This window comes from Mytilus trossulus, chromosome 1 (assembly GCF_036588685.1).
Source record: "Mytilus trossulus isolate FHL-02 chromosome 1, PNRI_Mtr1.1.1.hap1, whole genome shotgun sequence".
Classification (NCBI taxonomy): Eukaryota; Metazoa; Mollusca; class Bivalvia; order Mytilida; family Mytilidae; genus Mytilus; species Mytilus trossulus.
The window spans coordinates 95,915,460-95,935,677 of NC_086373.1; the positions used below are offsets into that span (position 1 = coordinate 95,915,460).

At 30.1% G+C, this 20,218-nt stretch overlaps 2 protein-coding genes across 2 annotated transcripts in view; one reads left to right on the forward strand and one right to left on the reverse strand.

The window, feature by feature from the left end:
• Positions 1-4,418, reverse strand: part of LOC134705008 (HEAT repeat-containing protein 1-like) — a 60,132-nt gene extending 55,714 nt beyond the window's left edge. The window contains exon 1 of the mRNA XM_063563783.1: positions 4,362-4,418. The gene's annotated coding sequence lies outside the window, so the exon portion shown is untranslated. The remainder of the gene's footprint in view (positions 1-4,361) is intronic.
• A 154-nt stretch (positions 4,419-4,572) lies between these two features.
• LOC134691630 (histone H2A deubiquitinase MYSM1-like) overlaps positions 4,573-20,218 on the forward strand; it is a 34,267-nt gene continuing 18,621 nt past the window's right edge. Inside the window, exons 1-2 of the mRNA XM_063552196.1 lie at positions 4,573-4,632; positions 19,225-19,315. Of these exons, the coding sequence (XP_063408266.1) occupies positions 4,580-4,632; positions 19,225-19,315 (144 nt within the window). The 5' untranslated portion in view covers positions 4,573-4,579. The remainder of the gene's footprint in view (positions 4,633-19,224; positions 19,316-20,218) is intronic.

Genomic DNA, 20,218 nt, shown 5'->3' on the forward strand with positions numbered 1-20,218 from the left:
GATTGCCCAGTAGAAAGATGTTCTCATTTGTTGCTTTCATTCTAAAATTATTTTGATGACAAAATTGACCCCATAGTTTGTTTACATTTGAGTTTGAAACAATGGAAGTTGTCAAAGTATTTATTTCTATGGGTACTTATTCCAGCATTTCATTCTAAAATTATTTTGATTACAAAATTGACCCCATAGTTTGTTTACATTTGAGTTTGAAACAATGGAAGTTGTCAAAGAAGTAGTAAAGGATATTGGATTGATGACAATAGTTTTTTAGTTTATATTAGTATGATTGATTTTAGTAAGGATTTATAATAGCGCATGTAGTCGAGTAGAAATCGGTTTATATCATTGTATGTTTTGCAAGTTTTATTTTTATTGTTAATTTTCAATACAATTATATTGAAATAAAGCTACATTTTCGTCTGCTAAGATTAGTTAAAGATAACAGTATTTTCCAAAGAATTTATTACCGTGTAGAAATTTAATGCTTAATCTTAACGGTATTCCTAAATTTGATGACACCTTCAGTAGATCAGTCTAGTCATTTAGAGTTCAAGTAAAAATTGTCTGCACGTGCAGCTGTGGCAATTTGATTAAATTACTTTGTTTTGATCATCTCTCAGAATCAGGTTAAATTAGAGTGAAATTTTATGTCTAATGTTCAGAAGTAAACAGATCATCTTTATCATGCGATAAGTTAACATCGAAAACAATGTTGTGAAATTGTAATACCAAATGATTGTATAATGTATATTGTAAATATGGATTAAAACGTAGTAATTAGCAAACATTTGTCAGTTACAGTACGGGTAGGGACTTATTTTTATGGATGTCTTAATCCGTCTAGTCGGATATGAATAATCGGACATTTTTATGGTAGGTAGTATGGTCATTAATCAACAAATCCAGGTGTGATTGGCAATATATTTGTCCTTTCATCTTAATCCGTGCTGCTAGAATTACGGTTCACTGATTTCAGAATCAGGTTACCTGTAATTTTAACCACTTTATTGATTACATCGTTTTTGACATAAAATATTTCTACAGGTGAAGTACTGGAGAAAACTTTGTTTTAATAAAAATAGCCTATTTTTTTAATTATGGTTTTTATATTTCAACTGCTATTTATTTTCTAATTTGTTCCTCAAAATTATTTTTGTTCTATGTTCTTTGTTGTTTATTTTTTGTTTTTTTGTGTATCTGTTTCATATTTGTTTGCATAAAATTTCAAACATAAATATTTTTACATGTATTCTATTTCTGGAAGCTTACGGTTATTTTTGTTTTACTCGTAAATCCATTAGCAGAATGCTGTCTCCAGGGTTAGTTTGATGCGGCCACATGCAAAATATTTCTATAATATATATTTAATATTCAGTCTGTGTTGGGTCAGTTCCGAGATAAAAAAAAATAATTACAGTGAGCAATACATATATATTATTTAGTAGCTTGCTGATTCTTTGTAGTTTTTACTTTTACTGTAAACAATTTATTGTCCGAAACTTCAAAGTTGGAGATGTATCAATAAAATAGAACGCAAATAATAACACTAGAAGAAGATATTGATTCTTCCCGGACATAAGTTTATTTTAAGATTTCCATGTTTGTTCATTATGCTAAATTTATATAATTGATCTGTATTTGGGGGTAGGGGGTAAATAGGGTCCGGATCTCGAAATCCCGGGCTTAACAACACGAAGTCCCAAGGTCCCGAATTTAAATAAATCAAAATCCCGACATCGCCAAAAAAAGAATTCCAATATCCCGAAATCCCGAACTTAAATTAATTGCATAATATTAATTTACGCACAATCCATGTAAAAAAGGAAACTTGTATGTTATATATTTTTAACAGCAATTTGGTAAGAAAAATTTGACGTGAAAAGATAATTCCATGATACACATATTAGTGATCAACAGCGTGAGCACGTGGTTGAACTTTAACTTGACTCCACTCACAATATTATTGAATGCTAATAAAAGATGTTAAAGATCGATTTTGTCCACTGCACGAGATTTTTATATGGCGGGAATTGTCGTAACAGTAAACTCAGGTGACCTTACTGAACGACCGTGGGAAAATCCATTCATGATTAAATTTGATGTGGAATGATTGACAGTATTGTGCGTTAGTTTTGAGGCTCTTGATCGATTGACCAGAATAGAAATTTAATCGATTTACATACATGTAAAATCCAAAAAAAATTTAGTCTCCTTTAACTATTTTTTGTTTTATTTTTATCAGTCATTTCCCGGATTCCCATTTAAATATTCTACTTTGGAGAACTCCTTTAAACTTCGGAAATAATACAACATCGATCTAAAAATTCTTACGGACTGTGCGAGCTATAGAATGACTAGAAGTACGACGAAAAAGTAAAGACAGCTGATCATGACTAGTACGATTAGCCTTCAACCCCATTGGGGTATACATGTGCATTTATTCAATAAACTATATAAGGTTAAATTTTGATTTTCGTGTATCGATTCGTAAAATATATTTATAATAAAAACACCGGCGATTTTCATAAAAGAGTCGAGACATGAAAATAGAAAGGCAATATCTCGAATGTCAACAATTTTTTGTTAAATAAAAAATAGAAATCGAAATATGATCACGGCGTTATAAATATTGTATTTAAAGAAACCAATTGTTTGACTTTCAAAGAGATTAACGGGAAATGGAAATATGTCAAAATAGAAAGCACGAGTGATCTGTCTGACCAAAATGTTTAACTTGCGAGAAATGATTGACAGGTGTGAATTGATGTAAAGGCTCCGACGGGGAAAGTTGTACCAAAAGGAAAATAACTTTATTCACAATGCCTATACATATTTTATAAATACGATATGTTGGCCTTATACTTAAAATCGTGTTTCTAATAATAACATATAAAGGAACAGGACGTTAAAAGGGGGAAATAATATAACCATCAACGAAAACTCGTGTAATTTACGGGATTGATGTCTCAACAATTTGATTTAAACTTCGATTGAAAACAGTCTTGGTTGTTATTAGGCTTATTATTTTGAATTAGATAAAATATTTACGGTTTACAAATACAAATGCAAATACAAAATAGTTTATTGGCACAAAACTATTATAATAATTGGCAACACAATATATTGTTAAAAATCGTCTTTATTTCATTTTCAAATTATGAGAAAAAAAAAATCCCACATTCATGATATTTAATTTTAATCTTAATTTTAATTCTAAATATTTAATTTTTAATTTAAATTCTTATATTTAAATTTAATTTCAATTCTTTCTCTTTAAATAGAAAGCAATATTTTACATTTATCTATTCTCCATAAATACAAATACAAAAAACATGTATATCTGTACAGGTAAAATTTAATTCTAATCAAGCTGGTACAGATTGATTTACGACCTTCCACTTGGATATTGCACAGCAGGTGTTTATTACTCTGGGACAACTGTCCGACCAGTCTGACATCTAGACGGATTAAGGATTCCATAAAAATAAGTCCCTACCTGTACTGTATATGTTATGGATATTATAATGCTAATGGTAAAACGTTATCAGAAATAATTATTTAAAACTGAGTTGAGAACTTGAGAATCTCCAAATATTAGGTAAACATGAATTGTTATATTCTGGGATTATTGGTAGTCCAAATAATTATGATTTTGTTTTGTTTTGACGCCTTCTAGCAGCCTATGTTACTTTGTTATGCGTCAAAGCAAAAAAGTATAATAGCCTTTGAAGACCTCATAATTATTTCGACTAGAACTGTTGGGTGTTAACAATTATTGATATGATTGTAATTTGAATCTGCATCTTTTTTTTTATATGCAACCAATACACCTTATCGCTATTAGACTACTCTGCCGGCTGACCTGGCCGCTTGACCTTTTGACGCATACAACAATCACTTTTCCATAGTTGCGTCATATATTTTGTTTTATGGCGTCATATATTTTGTTTTATGACGTCAAAATTTTACGGGAACCTGTGTGATATCCAGTAATAGCAGACAAATAGCGATAAGGTGTACAGTAAAGCCAAAGGATGTCATTTTACAACTCCATGATTCTGATTTCTTTACATCTTTATACTTTGGTCCACAACAAAATTTGTGCATTGCATGATTTCAAACTTGTAAAAATAATGTTGAGTTTAAAGCTAGAGGTTTTGGTCCCATGAGACCTGAATATCTCAACACTGACAAGAATCAAATCCAGATACAGCAGCACGAATCCCCCTTTTCCGAGTATTACTTTTTACATTCGTCGTCATTCAAGCAGATGAGTTCGTGGGTATCTCACAAAATTTTGACTTAAGTCAATATCTAGGTGTTTGTAACTATAATTTCAACAGCAAATATCCAATACTTACTTTATAGTTGAGTTTACATAGCACGCACGTGTTGTTGTTTTGGTTTGATTTATCGGCAATCATTTAGTAGCCGAACTTTCGTACGTAAAAGTTTATTATTAAAAGGAGTGATACTATTATAATGTATATTCCAAATTATTATCATAAACGTGTATAATTATTTTTAACTATAGTTTTATTCATAATATCTTTGTTCGAAACAAATCATAAAAATAATAATGGCAGAAGACGGAGAAATCGACATCGAAGGAGATTTTGAATTTAAACTAGAGTTAGCATTGTTTTCCCTACCAAATATATAAGATAAACACATAAAGCTTTGTTCTATAAATTTTTCAAATAATAGCTCAAACCATAGTTTTAAAAATCTATATAACAACTGACAACTGTCAAAAGTGACATCTTCTTGCGAAAAAACAAACCCAGTGCAGTAGTCTGTACTTTTAAAAAAATAACATAATCTAAATTAAGTAAAAGATATTTAAAAGTGCGTTTGTTATGTGCATATTTTGGCTGTTGACTTTTTCGCAGTAAACAGATAAATAAATAGATGAGTTGCTAAAACAATCATGAAGGTTGAACTCTCTGGCCCAAAAGAATCCGCATTCTCTAAGCTAGTCCAATTAATTATGACATATTGAAAGGTTTTTATAATTTATTGCTTTGACCCCTTACAGCGAATTTAAGGCATCAATGAAAAAAATACCTCCAAGGACAGTTGTTGCATTCTGTAGGTGTCGCTGTTGAAACTGGATTGTCTCCCTTATACAAATACAAAATTTTATTTTGATTCGGTTGACACATGTAACAATACAAACATAAGCTCTGAAGAGATTTTTACCGAATATAAAATATATTAAACACATTATTAAAACACAACATGCAGACAAGATATATATATAACTGCACAGGCATATTGATATACACTCCACATCTTCCTTTATTCCCGGCTTAGTATATATCTAGGATTTTGATTGGTTAACAAACATTGTTACAAAACCCATAGTCCCTGGGTGTTGCTAACCCATATCCCCGCATGTTATAATGAGGTTATGGATGTACTGGGTACTTCAGGGTGTTAAAATATCCATATCTAGGGATATAAACGTAGATAACTTATAATATCTAAAGCACTACTAAAATACATATATAAACAAGCCAAAACTGAAAATTAAGCACAAATAAAAATATATCACACATGCAAACATTTAAGACATACTTACATGTTAAAGCAACTTCTAAAATATGAAAAAGCTTATCTACATGCAGAACAACAACAATTTGAACCATTCCAAGACTGTATAAGGTTCTTAAATTAAGAAAAAATGTTTTCAGTCCTGAAATGGTCAGGTAGGCTGTTCGACAGAGTAGCTAATTTATTGACTACAAATGTATATTAAAAGTAAATATTAAAGTCTCGTGTGTACAATTTTCACTCTGGTAAATAACTCACATGTACTTTATTGAAAATTTATATATGAACGTTATGGTTTCAAACTTTGAAGACCAAAAAAGTACATGTTTGTACTTTCATATCAGAGTGTCTAAACACAGGCACTTGTCTCAGAAAAAAAAAATCCTATATACCTTATTATAACGCAAGGTACTTAACTTGCATTTTAGAAAAATGTTGGGTGGTGACGAAGTTCCGTTATATGCCGCTTTATAGGCTGTTAATCCCACTAAAGCTTGTTTTATCGTAAGTCTAAATTGATTTATCTTTACAATGGTGTATAACATGCCTACATTTATTATCGGAATCATCCGTAGCAATCCTACCAAAGTATGTCAATCGTTATAATTTTGCAAACCGCTGAAGAATTGGCAATAAACGTGTCATGCTCCTTGTATATCTCGGTTTCCGATTGGTCAGTTCTATGGGGAAGTCTAAATGATTCTCGGAGTTATCTGATCTTGTTTCATTTCATACGTAAAGTCAAGAGAGAGTCTGAAAGACATTGACGTCATGGGAAAATTTGTAACTTTTTAGACATACCACAAACAACACTTGTTAGATTTTTTCACGGTATATCATACAATTTTACTAACTGTTTGATAAGTTCTATTCATACGAAAACTAACAGTTTTTTTTTAAAACGATTTTTATAATAAATCATTTACTGCGGCCGTTTATTGCCAATTCTTCAGCGGTTTGCAAAATTATTCGATTGACATACTTTGGTAGGATTGCTACGGATGATTCCGACAACAAATGTAGGCATGTTATACACCATTGTATAGATAAATCATTTTAGATTTACGATATAACAAGCTTTAGTGGGGTTGACAGCCTATAATGTGGCATATAACGGAATTTCGTCACCACCTAACATTTTTCTAAAATGCAAGTTACGTACCTTGTGTTATTATAAGGTATATAGGATTTTTTTTTCTGAGACAAGTGCCTGTGTGTCTAAATATAAGAAATAGACTGAGTAAACTTATTTGATACATCAATATGTAACTTTTTATTATAGCAGGATATGTTATCATGGAACCTTTCATTTTACAATGCCAATTATTATAGTTATATGTTATGCCATACTGCCATAGGTCTTAACCATTTATTGTTTAATGAGTTTGTGCCAATAAAAATATTTTTATTTGTTAACAATTACCACACTGGCCCTAATTTGAGAACTGATTCTGTCATTTAGTATCCAGGTATCCATCACAAATATATTGAAAAAATAATATCTGAACTCGGTGTCAAAAGCAAATATAGGATTGCCAATAAATTAAATTAAGTTTTCTCGAAGTCGATGTGGGAAAAACGTTCAGAATCATAAATATGGCAGCTGGTTTAATGAAACTTACAACTGTTTAAATGTGACAGTTTTAACATGATTTTATACTTAATTTTAAAGAGGGGTATTTGCGAAAAATATCAGTCAAGAGCATGTTAAATTTTGCAAGGGAAATTCATTCTCAAGACTGGTATTTTTAGCAAATACCCCTCAAGAACATACTATATCTGTTCAATTACACCAAATGTAAACGTTCAAAAACACATTTATGATTGTGACGTTACAAGCGTCCAGTCAGATAGAGTATTTTTTGGCAAATACTACGGCAGGGAGAGTAAAAAAGGCATATCCTTTTTGCATATACCCTGGTGGTGTTAAAAGTGAACAATATTCATTGGATATCAGTAAATTGGTGACCAACCAATCAAACCCAAGGATTTTTACATAAGGTGTAATTAAACAAAAAAATCAATGGTTGTGTCTCTTTATTTACATTGTAAACACACGTATAGGGTTACATATTTTAACAGAATCAATGCATACATTTGTACATGTATGACTACATGTATAACTGGACACTTGATCAATTTATCCCGAAACACCTGTCTGTAGATTGACTGGTCTATGATAAGCTTATTTGTTATGTTTGTTTAACCCTGCCAAGTGAAATACCTCAAGTAATACCAACCCTTTTTATACGACCGCAAATTTTGAAAAAATTTTCGTCGTATATTGCTATCACGTTGGCGTCGCCATCGTCGTCGTCGTCGTCCGAATACTTTTAGTTTTCGCACTCTAACTTTAGTAAAAGTGAATAGAAATCTATGAAATTTTAAAACAAGGTTTATGACCATAAAAGGAAGGCTGGTATTGATTTTGGGAGTTTTGGTCCCAACATTTTAGGAATTAGGGGCCAAAAAGGGCCCAAATAAGCATTTTCTTGGTTTTCGCACTATAACTTTAGTTTAAGTCAATAGAAATCTATGAAATTTTGACACAAGGTTTATGACCACAAAAGAAAGGTTGGGATTGATTTTGGAAGTTTTGGTCCCAACAGTTAAGGAAAAAGGGGCCCAAAGGGTCCAAAATTAAACTTTGTTTGATTTCATCAAAATTGAATAATTGGGGTTCTTTAATATGCCGAATCTAACTGTGTATGTAGATTCTTAATTTTTGGTCCCGTTTTCAAATTGGTCTACATTAAGGTCTAAAGGGTCCAAAATTAAACTTAGTTTGATTTTAACAAAAATTGAAACCTTTGGGTTCTTTGATATGCTGAATCTAAAAATGTACTTAGATTTTTGATTATTGGCCCAGTTTTCAAGTTGGCCCAAATCGGGGTCCAAAATTAAACATTGTTTGATTTCATCAAAAATTGAATTATTGGGGTTCTTTGATATGCCAAATCTAACTGTGTATGTAGATTCTTAATTTTTGGTCCAGTTTTAAAATTGGTCTAAATTAAAGTGCAAAGGGTCCAAAATTAAACTAAGTTTGATTTTAACAAAAATTAAATTCTTGGGCCTCTTTGATATGCTGAATCTAAACATGTACTTAGATATCGTCGTCCAAATACTTTTAGTTTTCGCACTCTTACTTTAGTAAAAGTGATTAGAAATCTATGAAATTTTAACACAAGGTTTATGACCACAAAAGGAAGGTTGGTATTGATTTTGGGAGTTTTGGTCCCAACATTTTAGGAATTAGGGGCCAAAAAGGGCCCAAATAAGCATTTTCTTGGTTTTCGCACTATAACTTTAGTTTTTAGTTAATAGAAATCTATGAAATTTTGACATAAGGTTTATGACCACAAAAGAAAGGTTGGGATTGATTTTGAGAGTTTTGGTTTCAACAGTTTAGGAATTAGGGGCCAAAAAAGGGCTCAAATAAGCATTATTCTTGGTTTTCGCACAATAACTTTAGTTTAAGTAAATAGAAATCAATGAAATTTTAACACAATGTTTATGACCACAAAAGGAAGGTTGGTATTGATTTTGGGAGTTTTGGTTTCAACAGTTTAGGAATTAGGGGCCAAAAAAGGGCCCAAATAAGCATTATTCTTGGTTTTCGCACAATAACTTTAGTTAAAGTAAATAGAAATCAATGAAATTTAAACACAATGTTTATGACCACAAAAGGAAGGTTGGTATTGATTTTGGGAGTTTCGGTCCCAACAGTTTAGGAATTAGGGGCCAAAAAGGGACCCAAATAAGCATTTTTCTTGGTTTTCGCACCATAGCGTTAGTATAAGTAAATAGAAATCTATGAAATTTAAACACAAGGTTTATGACTATAAAAGGAAGGTTGGTATTGATTTTGGAAGTTTTGGTCCCAACAGTTAAGGAAAAAGGGGCCCAAAGGGTCCAAAATTAAACTTTGTTTGATTTCATCAAAATTGAATAATTGGGGTTCTTTAATATGCCGAATCTAACTGTGTATGTAGATTCTTAATTTTTGGTCCCGTTTTCAAATTGGTCTACATTAAGGTCTAAAGGGTCCAAAATTAAACTTAGTTTGATTTTAACAAAAATTGAAACCTTTGGGTTCTTTGATATGCTGAATCTAAAAATGTACTTAGATTTTTGATTATTGGCCCAGTTTTCAAGTTGGCCCAAATCGGGGTCCAAAATTAAACATTGTTTGATTTCATCAAAAATTGAATAATTGGGGTTCTTTGATATGCCAAATCTAACTGTGTATGTAGATTCTTAATTTTTGGTCCAGTTTTAAAATTGGTCTAAATTAAAGTGCAAAGGGTCCAAAATTAAACTAAGTTTGATTTTAACAAAAATTAAATTCTTGGGCCTCTTTGATATGCTGAATCTAAACATGTACTTAGATTTTTGATTATGGGCCCAGTTTTCAAGTTGGTCCAAATCAGGATCTAAAATTATTATATTAAGTATTGTGCAATAGCAAGTCTTTGCAATTGCACAGTATTGTGCAATGGCAAGAAATATCTAATTTCACAATATTGTGAAATAGCAAATTTTTTTTTTAATTAAGAGTTATCTTTCTTTGTCCAGTATAGTAAGCAAGAAATATCTGCAAGAATTTTTTTTTAATTGGAGTTATCTTTCTTTGTCCAGAATCAACTTAAATCTTTGTTATATACAATATACAATGTATATTCACTTTTTACTACCAACTGATAAATTTAAATAATCTTTACCATTCAGTGATAACAAGCAGTTTTTTTACATCATGTATTTAAATGAGTAGTAATTGTTGCAAACTCCATTAGAATATTTTAATTGAAATTAGTTTTGGAATAAGGGAAAGGGGGATGTGAATAAAAAATTGGGTTAAATTTTTCTCATTTGAAATTTCATAAATAAAAAGAAAATTTCTTCAAACATTTTTTTGAGAGGATTAATATTCAACAGCATAGTGAATTGCTCTAAGAGAAAACAAAAATTTTAAGTTCATTTGAATACATTCATTCTGTGTCAGAAACCTATGCTGTGTCAACTATTTAATCACAATCCAAATTTAGAGCGGAATCCAGCTTGAATGTTGTGTCCATACTTGCCCCAACCGTTCAGGGTTCAACCTCTGCGGTCGTATAAAGCTACGCCCTGCGGAGCATCTGGTTTTATGATGTTACCTTAAACAGACATATATTAATTTTTTTGTCAGATAGTAGCTTTTTATACGACCGCAAAATTTGAATTTTTTTTTGTTGTATATTGCTATCACGTTGGCGTCGTCGTCCTCATCGTCGTCCGAATACTTTTAGTTTTCGCACTCTTACTTTAGTAAAAGTGATTAGAAATCTATGAAATTTTAACACAAGGTTTATGACCACAAAAGGAAGGTTGGTATTGATTTTGGGAGTTTTGGTCCCAACATTTTAGGAATTAGGGGCCAAAAAGGGCCCAAATAAGCATTTTCTTGGTTTTCGCACTATAACTTTAGTTTTTAGTTAATAGAAATCTATGAAATTTTGACATAAGGTTTATGACCACAAAAGAAAGGTTGGGATTGATTTTGAGAGTTTTGGTTTCAACAGTTTAGGAATTAGGGGCCAAAAAAGGGCTCAAATAAGCATTATTCTTGGTTTTCGCACAATAACTTTAGTTTAAGTAAATAGAAATCAATGAAATTTTAACACAATGTTTATGACCACAAAAGGAAGGTTGGTATTGATTTTGGGAGTTAAGGTCCCAACAGTTTAGGAATTAGGGGCCAAAAAGGGACCCAAATAAGCATTTTTCTTGGTTTTCCCACCATAACGTTAGTATAAGTAAATAGAAATCTATGAAATTGAAACACAAGGTTTATGACCATAAAAGGAAGGTTGGTATTGATTTTGGGAGTTTCGACCCCAACAGTTTAGGAATAAGGGGCCCAAAGGGTCCAAAATTAATCTTTGTTTGATTTCATTAAAATTAAATAATTGGGGTTCTTTGATATGCCGAATCTAACTGTGTATGTAGATTCTTAACTTTTGGTCCTGTTTTCAAATTGGTCTACATTAAGGTCCAAAGGGTCCAAAATTAAACTTAGTTTGATTTTGACAAAAATTGAATCGGTTGTGTTCTTTGATATGCTGAATCTAAAAATGTACTTAGATTTTTGATTATTGGCCCAGTTTTCAAGTTGGTCCAAATCAGGGTCCAAAATTAAACTTAGTTTGATTTTAACAAAAATTGAAATCTTGGGGTCCTTTGATATGCTGAATCCAAACATGTACTTAGATTTTTGATTATGGGCCCAGTTTTCAAGTTGGTCCAAATCAGGATCTAAAATTATTATATTAAGTGTTGTGCAATAGCAAGTCTTTTCAATTGCACAGTATTGCGCAATGGCAAGAAATATTTAATTGCACAATATTGTGAAATAGCAATATTTTTTTTTAATTAGAGTTATCTTTCTTTGTCCAGAATAGTAGGCAAGAAATATCTAATTGCACAATACAGTAGACTCCGGCCAATTGGATACCCAAAATGTCAGCTAAAAATATCCGATTGTCCGATATATTCAATTAGCCGATGAACGAATATTCCTCCAAGTTTTTTTTTTCAAAATTGACAGACACAACCCTAAGATACCAATAGCTATTATAGCTGCTTTATTAATGGAAATTTGTAACTAATCTCAATGTTTTTTTCAGGTACAAGTTCGGATATATATTTTGGTTGATTGAGTAATAGATCGATCAGTTGATTATAATGTATTTTGTTTATCTGTCACTCAGTCTGTTGATTTTTTAATTATGTGTTAATTATCTGAATAAAATATGTACCTCTTAAATAATGAGACTTGTTGTTTTTGCGTGATTTGTTTCATTTGTGTGTTAAAACAGGTAAAAGCTAAAAATAACTATGAATTCTCGGAAGTAGGCCACAGGTAAATCTATTAATAGCTTAAGAAGTTGATCGAACTCGGATCTAATTTTCTACAGTTTTTTTTTTATGAAACACATTTCCAATTTCAAGTAATACAACCACTTTTATGATTATAAAATTGGACATCAAGATGAGTAAAATTAATTTTTTTTTTTAACTTTTGATTTTTTTATTTCCAACAATTACAACATATACATGATATACATATAATATAATACATATAAGATACATACAATATCATTTTTATAAATAAATCTTAATTGGAAATATTTTACATTTTCTATTGAAAAGATAAAGAAATAAAAAAGAATAAAAAAAAAGTAAAATAAAATAGAAAATAAATAAATAAATAAAGAAGGAAAACAAAAAAACAAAAAATAAAAACAAAAACTCAAATGGATTATCCAGTTACATCCCTATCTTTATTTTTAATATCACATAATTATGCTGAAAAAAAACAAAAAAGACATTAGCCGGTATACAATAATAGTTTTTCAAAAACATTCCATACATTGTCAAATTCAGTTATCTTTTTATTTTTTACAGCTATCATACTCTCTAATTTATACATGTCTTTCAGTTTCATTATAATTGCTTGCAATGAGAGATTCTTTTTAAAGCATCTAGAATTATACATATATTGTTTAATATAAAGAAAAATCATGTTATATGGGTTGTTTGGAAATATCTTGGATAAGTCTCCAAAAAGAAAGTTTAATTTATTCATTGGGAGACTTATTCCACCAGAAAGGAACCAGTTATCAACATCCTGTAGAAAATCTTGTACAGTATTGCAATTCCAAAATAGGTGTTCTATAGACTCATTATCTGATTTACAAAATGTACACAAAGGATCATCAGTCAATTTTATTTTAACTAAATATTGATTTGTGGCAATAATGCAATGGTTAATCCTATATTGCAGCCACTGTAATTTACTATTTTTAGTAACAGCAAAAGGCAGTCTGAAAATCTTTTTCCAGTTCAAGTTCTGTTCACCTAAAATTTTAACCCACTTAAGCTGTCCAGTAGGAATAACATTATTTCTTGTCAGTACAGAATACATATCTTTTGATCCTTTACAATGTTTTAAAAATATTTGTAGACCTGATGGTATAAAAGGACAAGCTAATTTGTAAGATCCTTTAGGGAAAGATTTGGATGCCTCTTTCACTGCCGAAATAACACTGCTAAATTTAAGAAAATCTGTGTTAATGTTATATATTTGCTTAAATTGATCAAATGAAATATACAATCCATTTTGGTCAACTATATCATTTACAAATCTAATACCTTTTTTGAACCAATCTTGATAAAATACTGATTTATGACCAATCTTAATATTATTATTTAGCCATAGTGGATTTGATAAAAATGAATCATAAGTAAAATTTCTTTCTTTTTGAATAATCATTTCCCAGGATCTTAGTACATCTTTCCAAAAATGGTTGTTAACTGTCATATACAGTTGTTTAATATAATCAACACCACAACTAAACAACTTTCTTTTATCTATATTTGACATGAAAATATTTTGCCATTTACTATCTCTCTGCAAAATCCTCCTAATCCATGTTGATTTAAGTGCTGTAATGAACATATTCAAATCAAGCATTTTCAAACCACCCTCCAAATAGTCTTTGATTAGAATGTCCTTCTTAACTCTATGTATAGGTGAGTTCCATATGTATGAATAAATAAGTTCATTTATTCTCTTAATAATATCATTTGAAGGATTTGGCAGAGAGATAATGAGATGGTTTACAATAGGCAAGACTAGAGTCTTAATCACAGTTATTCTCCCTATAACAGTTAGATTCCTTTTAGACCATTGTTTTAAAGTATTTTTAATCTGTACAATTCTTTCAGAATAATTTATTTTAACAATTTTTTCAAGATCTACATCAAAATTGATTCCTAGTAATTTAAAAGAAGTTTCACCCCAGGACAGATTTCTGTTAGGACATAAAGTATCTGTACTATATTTTTTGCTCCCAAACCAAATAACTTGTGTTTTTGTGAAGTTAATATTCAGTCCAGATATTTTTGCAAACCAGTCTAATTCTAATAATGATTCTTGTAAAGATTTTTCACTCCCATCCAAAATCAAAGAGGTGTCATCAGCAAATTGTGACAATTTATGCTCAACCCGTGTGACCTCTATACCACTAATGTCGCTATTTCCCCTTATTTTCAATGCCAGAATCTCAACACATAAAATAAAAAGATATGGAGACAGGGGGTCCCCTTGTCTACAACCTCTTCCAATAGTAAAAAAATCTGAAAGGTTCCCCCCCTGGATGACAGCAGAGTTGATATTATTGTAAAATACTTTAACCCAATTGATGATAGATTCGCCAAAATTGAAAAATTTCAAAACATTTACCAAAAAGTCCCATGATATTGAATCGAAAGCTTTTTCGAAATCAATCAAAAGTAATAACCCTGGTATTTCATGTTCCTCTGTGTACTGTAATATATCATAAATGAGTCTTATATTTTCCCCAATATACCTTCCACTAATAAAACCAGTCTGATCAAAATTGATCAATTTATCAAGGACACTCTTAAATCTGTTTGCAATAGCTGCTGATCCAATTTTGTACACAGTGTTCAGTAAAGATATAGGGCGCCAGTTTTTTAAAAAGTGGCGAGGTTTATGACCTTTTGGTAAACAAGTAATAATCCCTTGTTTTTGTGTAACAGATAGTTCCCCTGTTTTTGCACCATAATTTAAAGAATTTATAATAAAAATTTGAAGATCCTTCCAAAAAAATTTATAGAACTCTGCTGAAAAACCATCCGTTCCAGGGGTTTTGTTGTTTTTCATTTTTTTCAATGCTTCTCCAGCTTCTTTAACAGTAATTGTACCTTCCAAGCTTTCTCTTTCCTGAGATGAAAGTATAGGAACATTTAAATTTTTCAAGTCTTTTTTAAGATCATTTAAAGTACTTTTAGTATCCCTTTTTTTATAAAGATTGTCATAAAAATATTTAACTTCATTCAAAATATCTTTTTGTTTTGTTATAATTTCCCCATTTTCTTTCTCTACTTTGGGAATAATTTTGCTCATAAAATTGCGTGATTCTAAGCCACAGAAATAATTAGTAGGTTTTTCCCCTTCCTGTATCCATTGGACACGGGATCTTACTAATTTCCCTTTTAATTTTTGTGTTCGTAAACTTTCAAGCTCATGTTTTTTTGCTTCTAATGCGTTAATGGAATGTTCATCAACTCTTTCCTCTAATTGAGTTATTTCATTTCGAAGATTTTGTTCCCTTTTTTCGTCTTGCTTTTTTTTATAGCTTGAGTATGAAATTGTCTTCCCCCTAATTTCCATAAGAAGAGTCTCAAGCAAAAGCTGACAATTAATTCTAAAATGAATGTCTGTATTATCTATTTCGTCAATATTTTCCATATTATAAACTAAAGCACAATATTGTGTTTTCACTTCCTGAATTTTTTGCTTAATAGTATTTATATAGTCTATATCATATAATAAAGAGTTGTTAAACTTCCACAAACCTTTTCCCCTAATGAAAGGGTTAAATTCTAAATCTAGCAAAATCATAGAGTGATCTGACCGATAGCTTGGAAGTATATTACAATTTTTTAGACTGTTTAAAAAATTTTCAGTGAGAAGAAAAAAGTCTAATCTAGCCTGTTTGAAAGGATTTCTCTTCCTCCAGGTGTATCGCTGTACATCTGGAAAAAGTTCTCTATACGGGTCTATCAAATTTCTTTCTTCAATAAATTCCAATACTTTTTCCCTAGCTTTCGAATTGTTAATATTCACATAGTTGCAATAATCTATACATGGGTTTTGGACAAGATTGAAATCACCACAAATAACAAAGTATTCATTTTCAAAATCATCAATAACAGACATAATATTAGAAAAAAAATCAGGATTGTCTGTATTTGGTCCATATAGACATACAAGAGTTATCTTTCTATTTTCTACAAGAATATCTAAAATTATATAGTTTCCATTTATATCTTTTTTTTCTTTCAATACTTTGCATTCAAAATTATTATTGAACAAAATAGCTACACCTCTAGAGTTTGAGCTAACAGATGAAAAATAACACTCATAACCCCACATAGATCTCGCTATGTTTTCTATATCATTTGTAAAATGAGTATCCTGAATACAATATATATTACAGTTCTTTGACTTCAGCATATCAAATACGTCTCTTCTTTTTAATGTGTTACGAAGGCCTTGACAATTAACAGACAAAATCTTTAATGAACTCATTGATAGTAAAATGATTGCATCCAAATTACATCAAGTAGTTGAATGAAAGAAATAAAAATTATTTTCCAATAATGATGTAAACACAGAAAAGTAATAAGAATGGGGATGTCAAACAGGATAATTTTCAAAGGAGTGTTTAAAAATAAATGAAAAAAAATAGAAAAATAAATGAGAAAAAGTTTAAAAAAATATTTAATGGATTGAATATGACAATTGTGATAAAGCATTTTCATAATTATGAACAATGTTTCACAATTTTTTAGTTTTTACAGAATAATATCTTTACATTAACATTTGCCATAAGTGTCACTTATAATTGTAATTGTGAGAAGTATATATTTACATTTTCAATTATAAGAATAATAGAAATAAGTGACTCAAGGGAGATAACAAAAAATACAAGTTAAGTCACCTTAAACATTATAAATGTCATGATTGTATATATATGCCTAGGTTTTAAGTATACTAATTTTACCATAAAGTTTCTATATAATATAAATTATCATCAATATTTCTTATTATTATAAAATAGTTATTGTATAAACATAATCTACAGCAGAAATACTTGGACATATTGATTCAAGGGAGATAATACAAAATTAAAACAAAAACAAACAAGAAAACATTGAGTCAGCAGTATTCAATATAAGTAGTTAAATTATTTCTTATTTCTAGATATAAATGTGTATACTTTTACAGTTACTAGTTAAGGTGTCAATATTAGTACTTGTAAAAACATTTTCTATTAAGTTCAGTTAAAACCAAGAATTTCAATACATTTTGTCTATTTTCTGTTTTGTAACCTTGTCCTTATATTATCAAATAAGTTAAACTTCAGTTGTAAACCATCTTCCATTCTACCATATACTCCAGAGTTGTAAAACCATACAGATTCAAAAACAGTTCATGTCTCTCAGTTTACTAATAAGCTGCATGTTTCTCCAGGTAACATCGTCACTAATGCGTACTTTGTTATTAAGGTTTTTTCTCTCTACCATCACTTTTCTTTTAACATCACTATTGAAAAGTCTAACTATCATTGGTTTTGGTCCAGGTTTGTCTGATGGTAAGCGGTGGATTGCAACAACATCCCGCTCTTCAAGGTGAACATTAAGATCCCTTCTCACAGTTTCTATAAAGTCTGTAAAATTAATTTACTTTTCTATCTTATCTGTCGTGGTTCAAAATAAAAGGCTGAATATTATGTAAATTAGGAAAATGGCGTACGTGTGTACAAGTTACATAATTCTATTTCACCTGGGATATGCTATTAACACACGATTCCTTATTTTTACACGGGACTTTTACATATATTTTAATAAATTGTTGAGAAAGAGGTACTTTTCATTCATATTTAATAAATATTGATGAACATCACGCACAGTTTATTATTTCTGTCGTGTCCTTGTTTGTGAAGTAAATGATAACGATCACATTTGGATAAACACATAACAAACACATCTTAGGCAAAATTAATATCAGATTAATAAAATAAACAAGACAACAAGAAGAAACATGTTTTATTTGACTATAAAAGATCGTTTTATTAATAAAATGAAACATTTCTGTACTGAAGTTTTCTTAAACTTCGTAATGGCGCAACTTCCGGCTTCATTTCCTGTCAAGAAAAATATGAAATTATTTCAAAATATTCGATTGTACATGGTTTTCACACATTTTTCATGAATATTCCTATCCAATTAGCCGATATATTCTAATAACCGATATTCGATTATCCGATGTATTTTGAATGAAATGTATAGGGAATGGTTCGGTGTTTTGAAATAATATTACAATAGCCGATATATTCGTTTAGCCGATATCCGATTAGGTGGAGTCTACTGTATTGTGCAATTGCAAGAATTTTTTTTAATTGGAGTTATCTTTCTTTGTCCAGAATGAACTTAAATCTTTGTTATATACAATATACAATGTATATTCACTTTTTACTACCAACTGATAAATTAAAATAATCTTTACCATTCAGTGATAACAAGCAGTTTTTTTACATCTTAATATTTTATGATGTAATTAAATGAGTAGTTATTGTTGCAAACTCCATAAAAAATTTTAATTGAGATTAGTTTTAGAATAAGGGAAAGGGGGATGTGATTAAAAAAATTGGGTTCAATTTTCTCATTTGAAATTTCATAAATAAAAAGAAAATTTCTTCAAACATTTTTTTTAGAGGATTAATATTCCACAGCATAGTGAATTACTCTAAGAGAAAACAAAAATTTTAAGTTCATTAGAACACATTCATTCTGTGTCAGAAACCTATGCTGTGTCAACTATTTAATCACAATCCAAATTTAGAGCTGAATCCAGCTTGAATGTTGGGTCCATACTTGCCCCAACTGGTCAGGGTTCAACCTCTGGGGTCGTATAAAGCTATGCCCTGCAGAGCATCTGGTTGTTTATGTCTTTTGTTATGCATGTGTTACAATGCATATATATATAAAATTTAGAAATGAAATAGTTGAATTTCTGGTGTATATTTTCAGGGCAAACGATGTTTACGATACAAATGAACTTCCATCCAAAAGTGCTAATCTGCTACCTGAGTACACTAATCCAGCATGGATGCTTGAACAGGTAAAGAGTATACGACTTCAACTTTGTTTTATTTAAGATGGTACCAAATACCTTGACTAAAATAATTTATCTTCTTTAATTTGTGTGAAATTTTGACAAAATATTTACTTGGACCCATTGGCAAGAGAATAAAAATTTCATTGAATATATACATTGTAGCAGTTTGACTTGCACTAATTTTGATCATTGAAAAGCTTAATAATATTTCCTAAACGATAGAACTTGATTATAATGTTCAGCTTATATCTACAGAATTACACAATGTATCTCCTATGTAGTGTTATGTACCAGCTTACCATCATTCAAATAAACAAAAAAAATACTCAGGAAAGTAAAATCAATGTGTTAAAACTTGAGCTATAAATATAGTTTAAGGGAGTTATTTATTGGATGTAGGTTTTTGTTTTATTAGAATAGAAATACCACCATGGACCATGGTAAATATGTATTATCTTTTAATATAGCTCAGCAGTTCTGTGAATTTCTGAAACAAAGCAAAACATATATATGAATTGAGATGTACCTTTAAGTACAAAACTTCAGTTGTTTTAACATACATGTAGTGTGATTTGGTAAGGATAATTTAAAAAAGAAACTGGCAATTGACAAAGGTACTTTTTGAAACATCATTCACAGAGTTTGTAGATTTCTCAGTCATATTTCTTTGCGCAAATATTAGTGTGTGATTAGACTACACTATGGGTTAGTCAGTTTTTATAGATAAGAAAATGTGGTATGAGTGCCATTGATATAACTCTCTGTCCAAGTCACAATAATGAATATATAAAAAGTTAACAATGTGTACTTATATATTCTGATAAATGATTTAAATAATATACAAAAGCTAAAGATAAAGAGATTTATTATATGTCTTTTGTAATTCCACACATCATTAATAGTTTT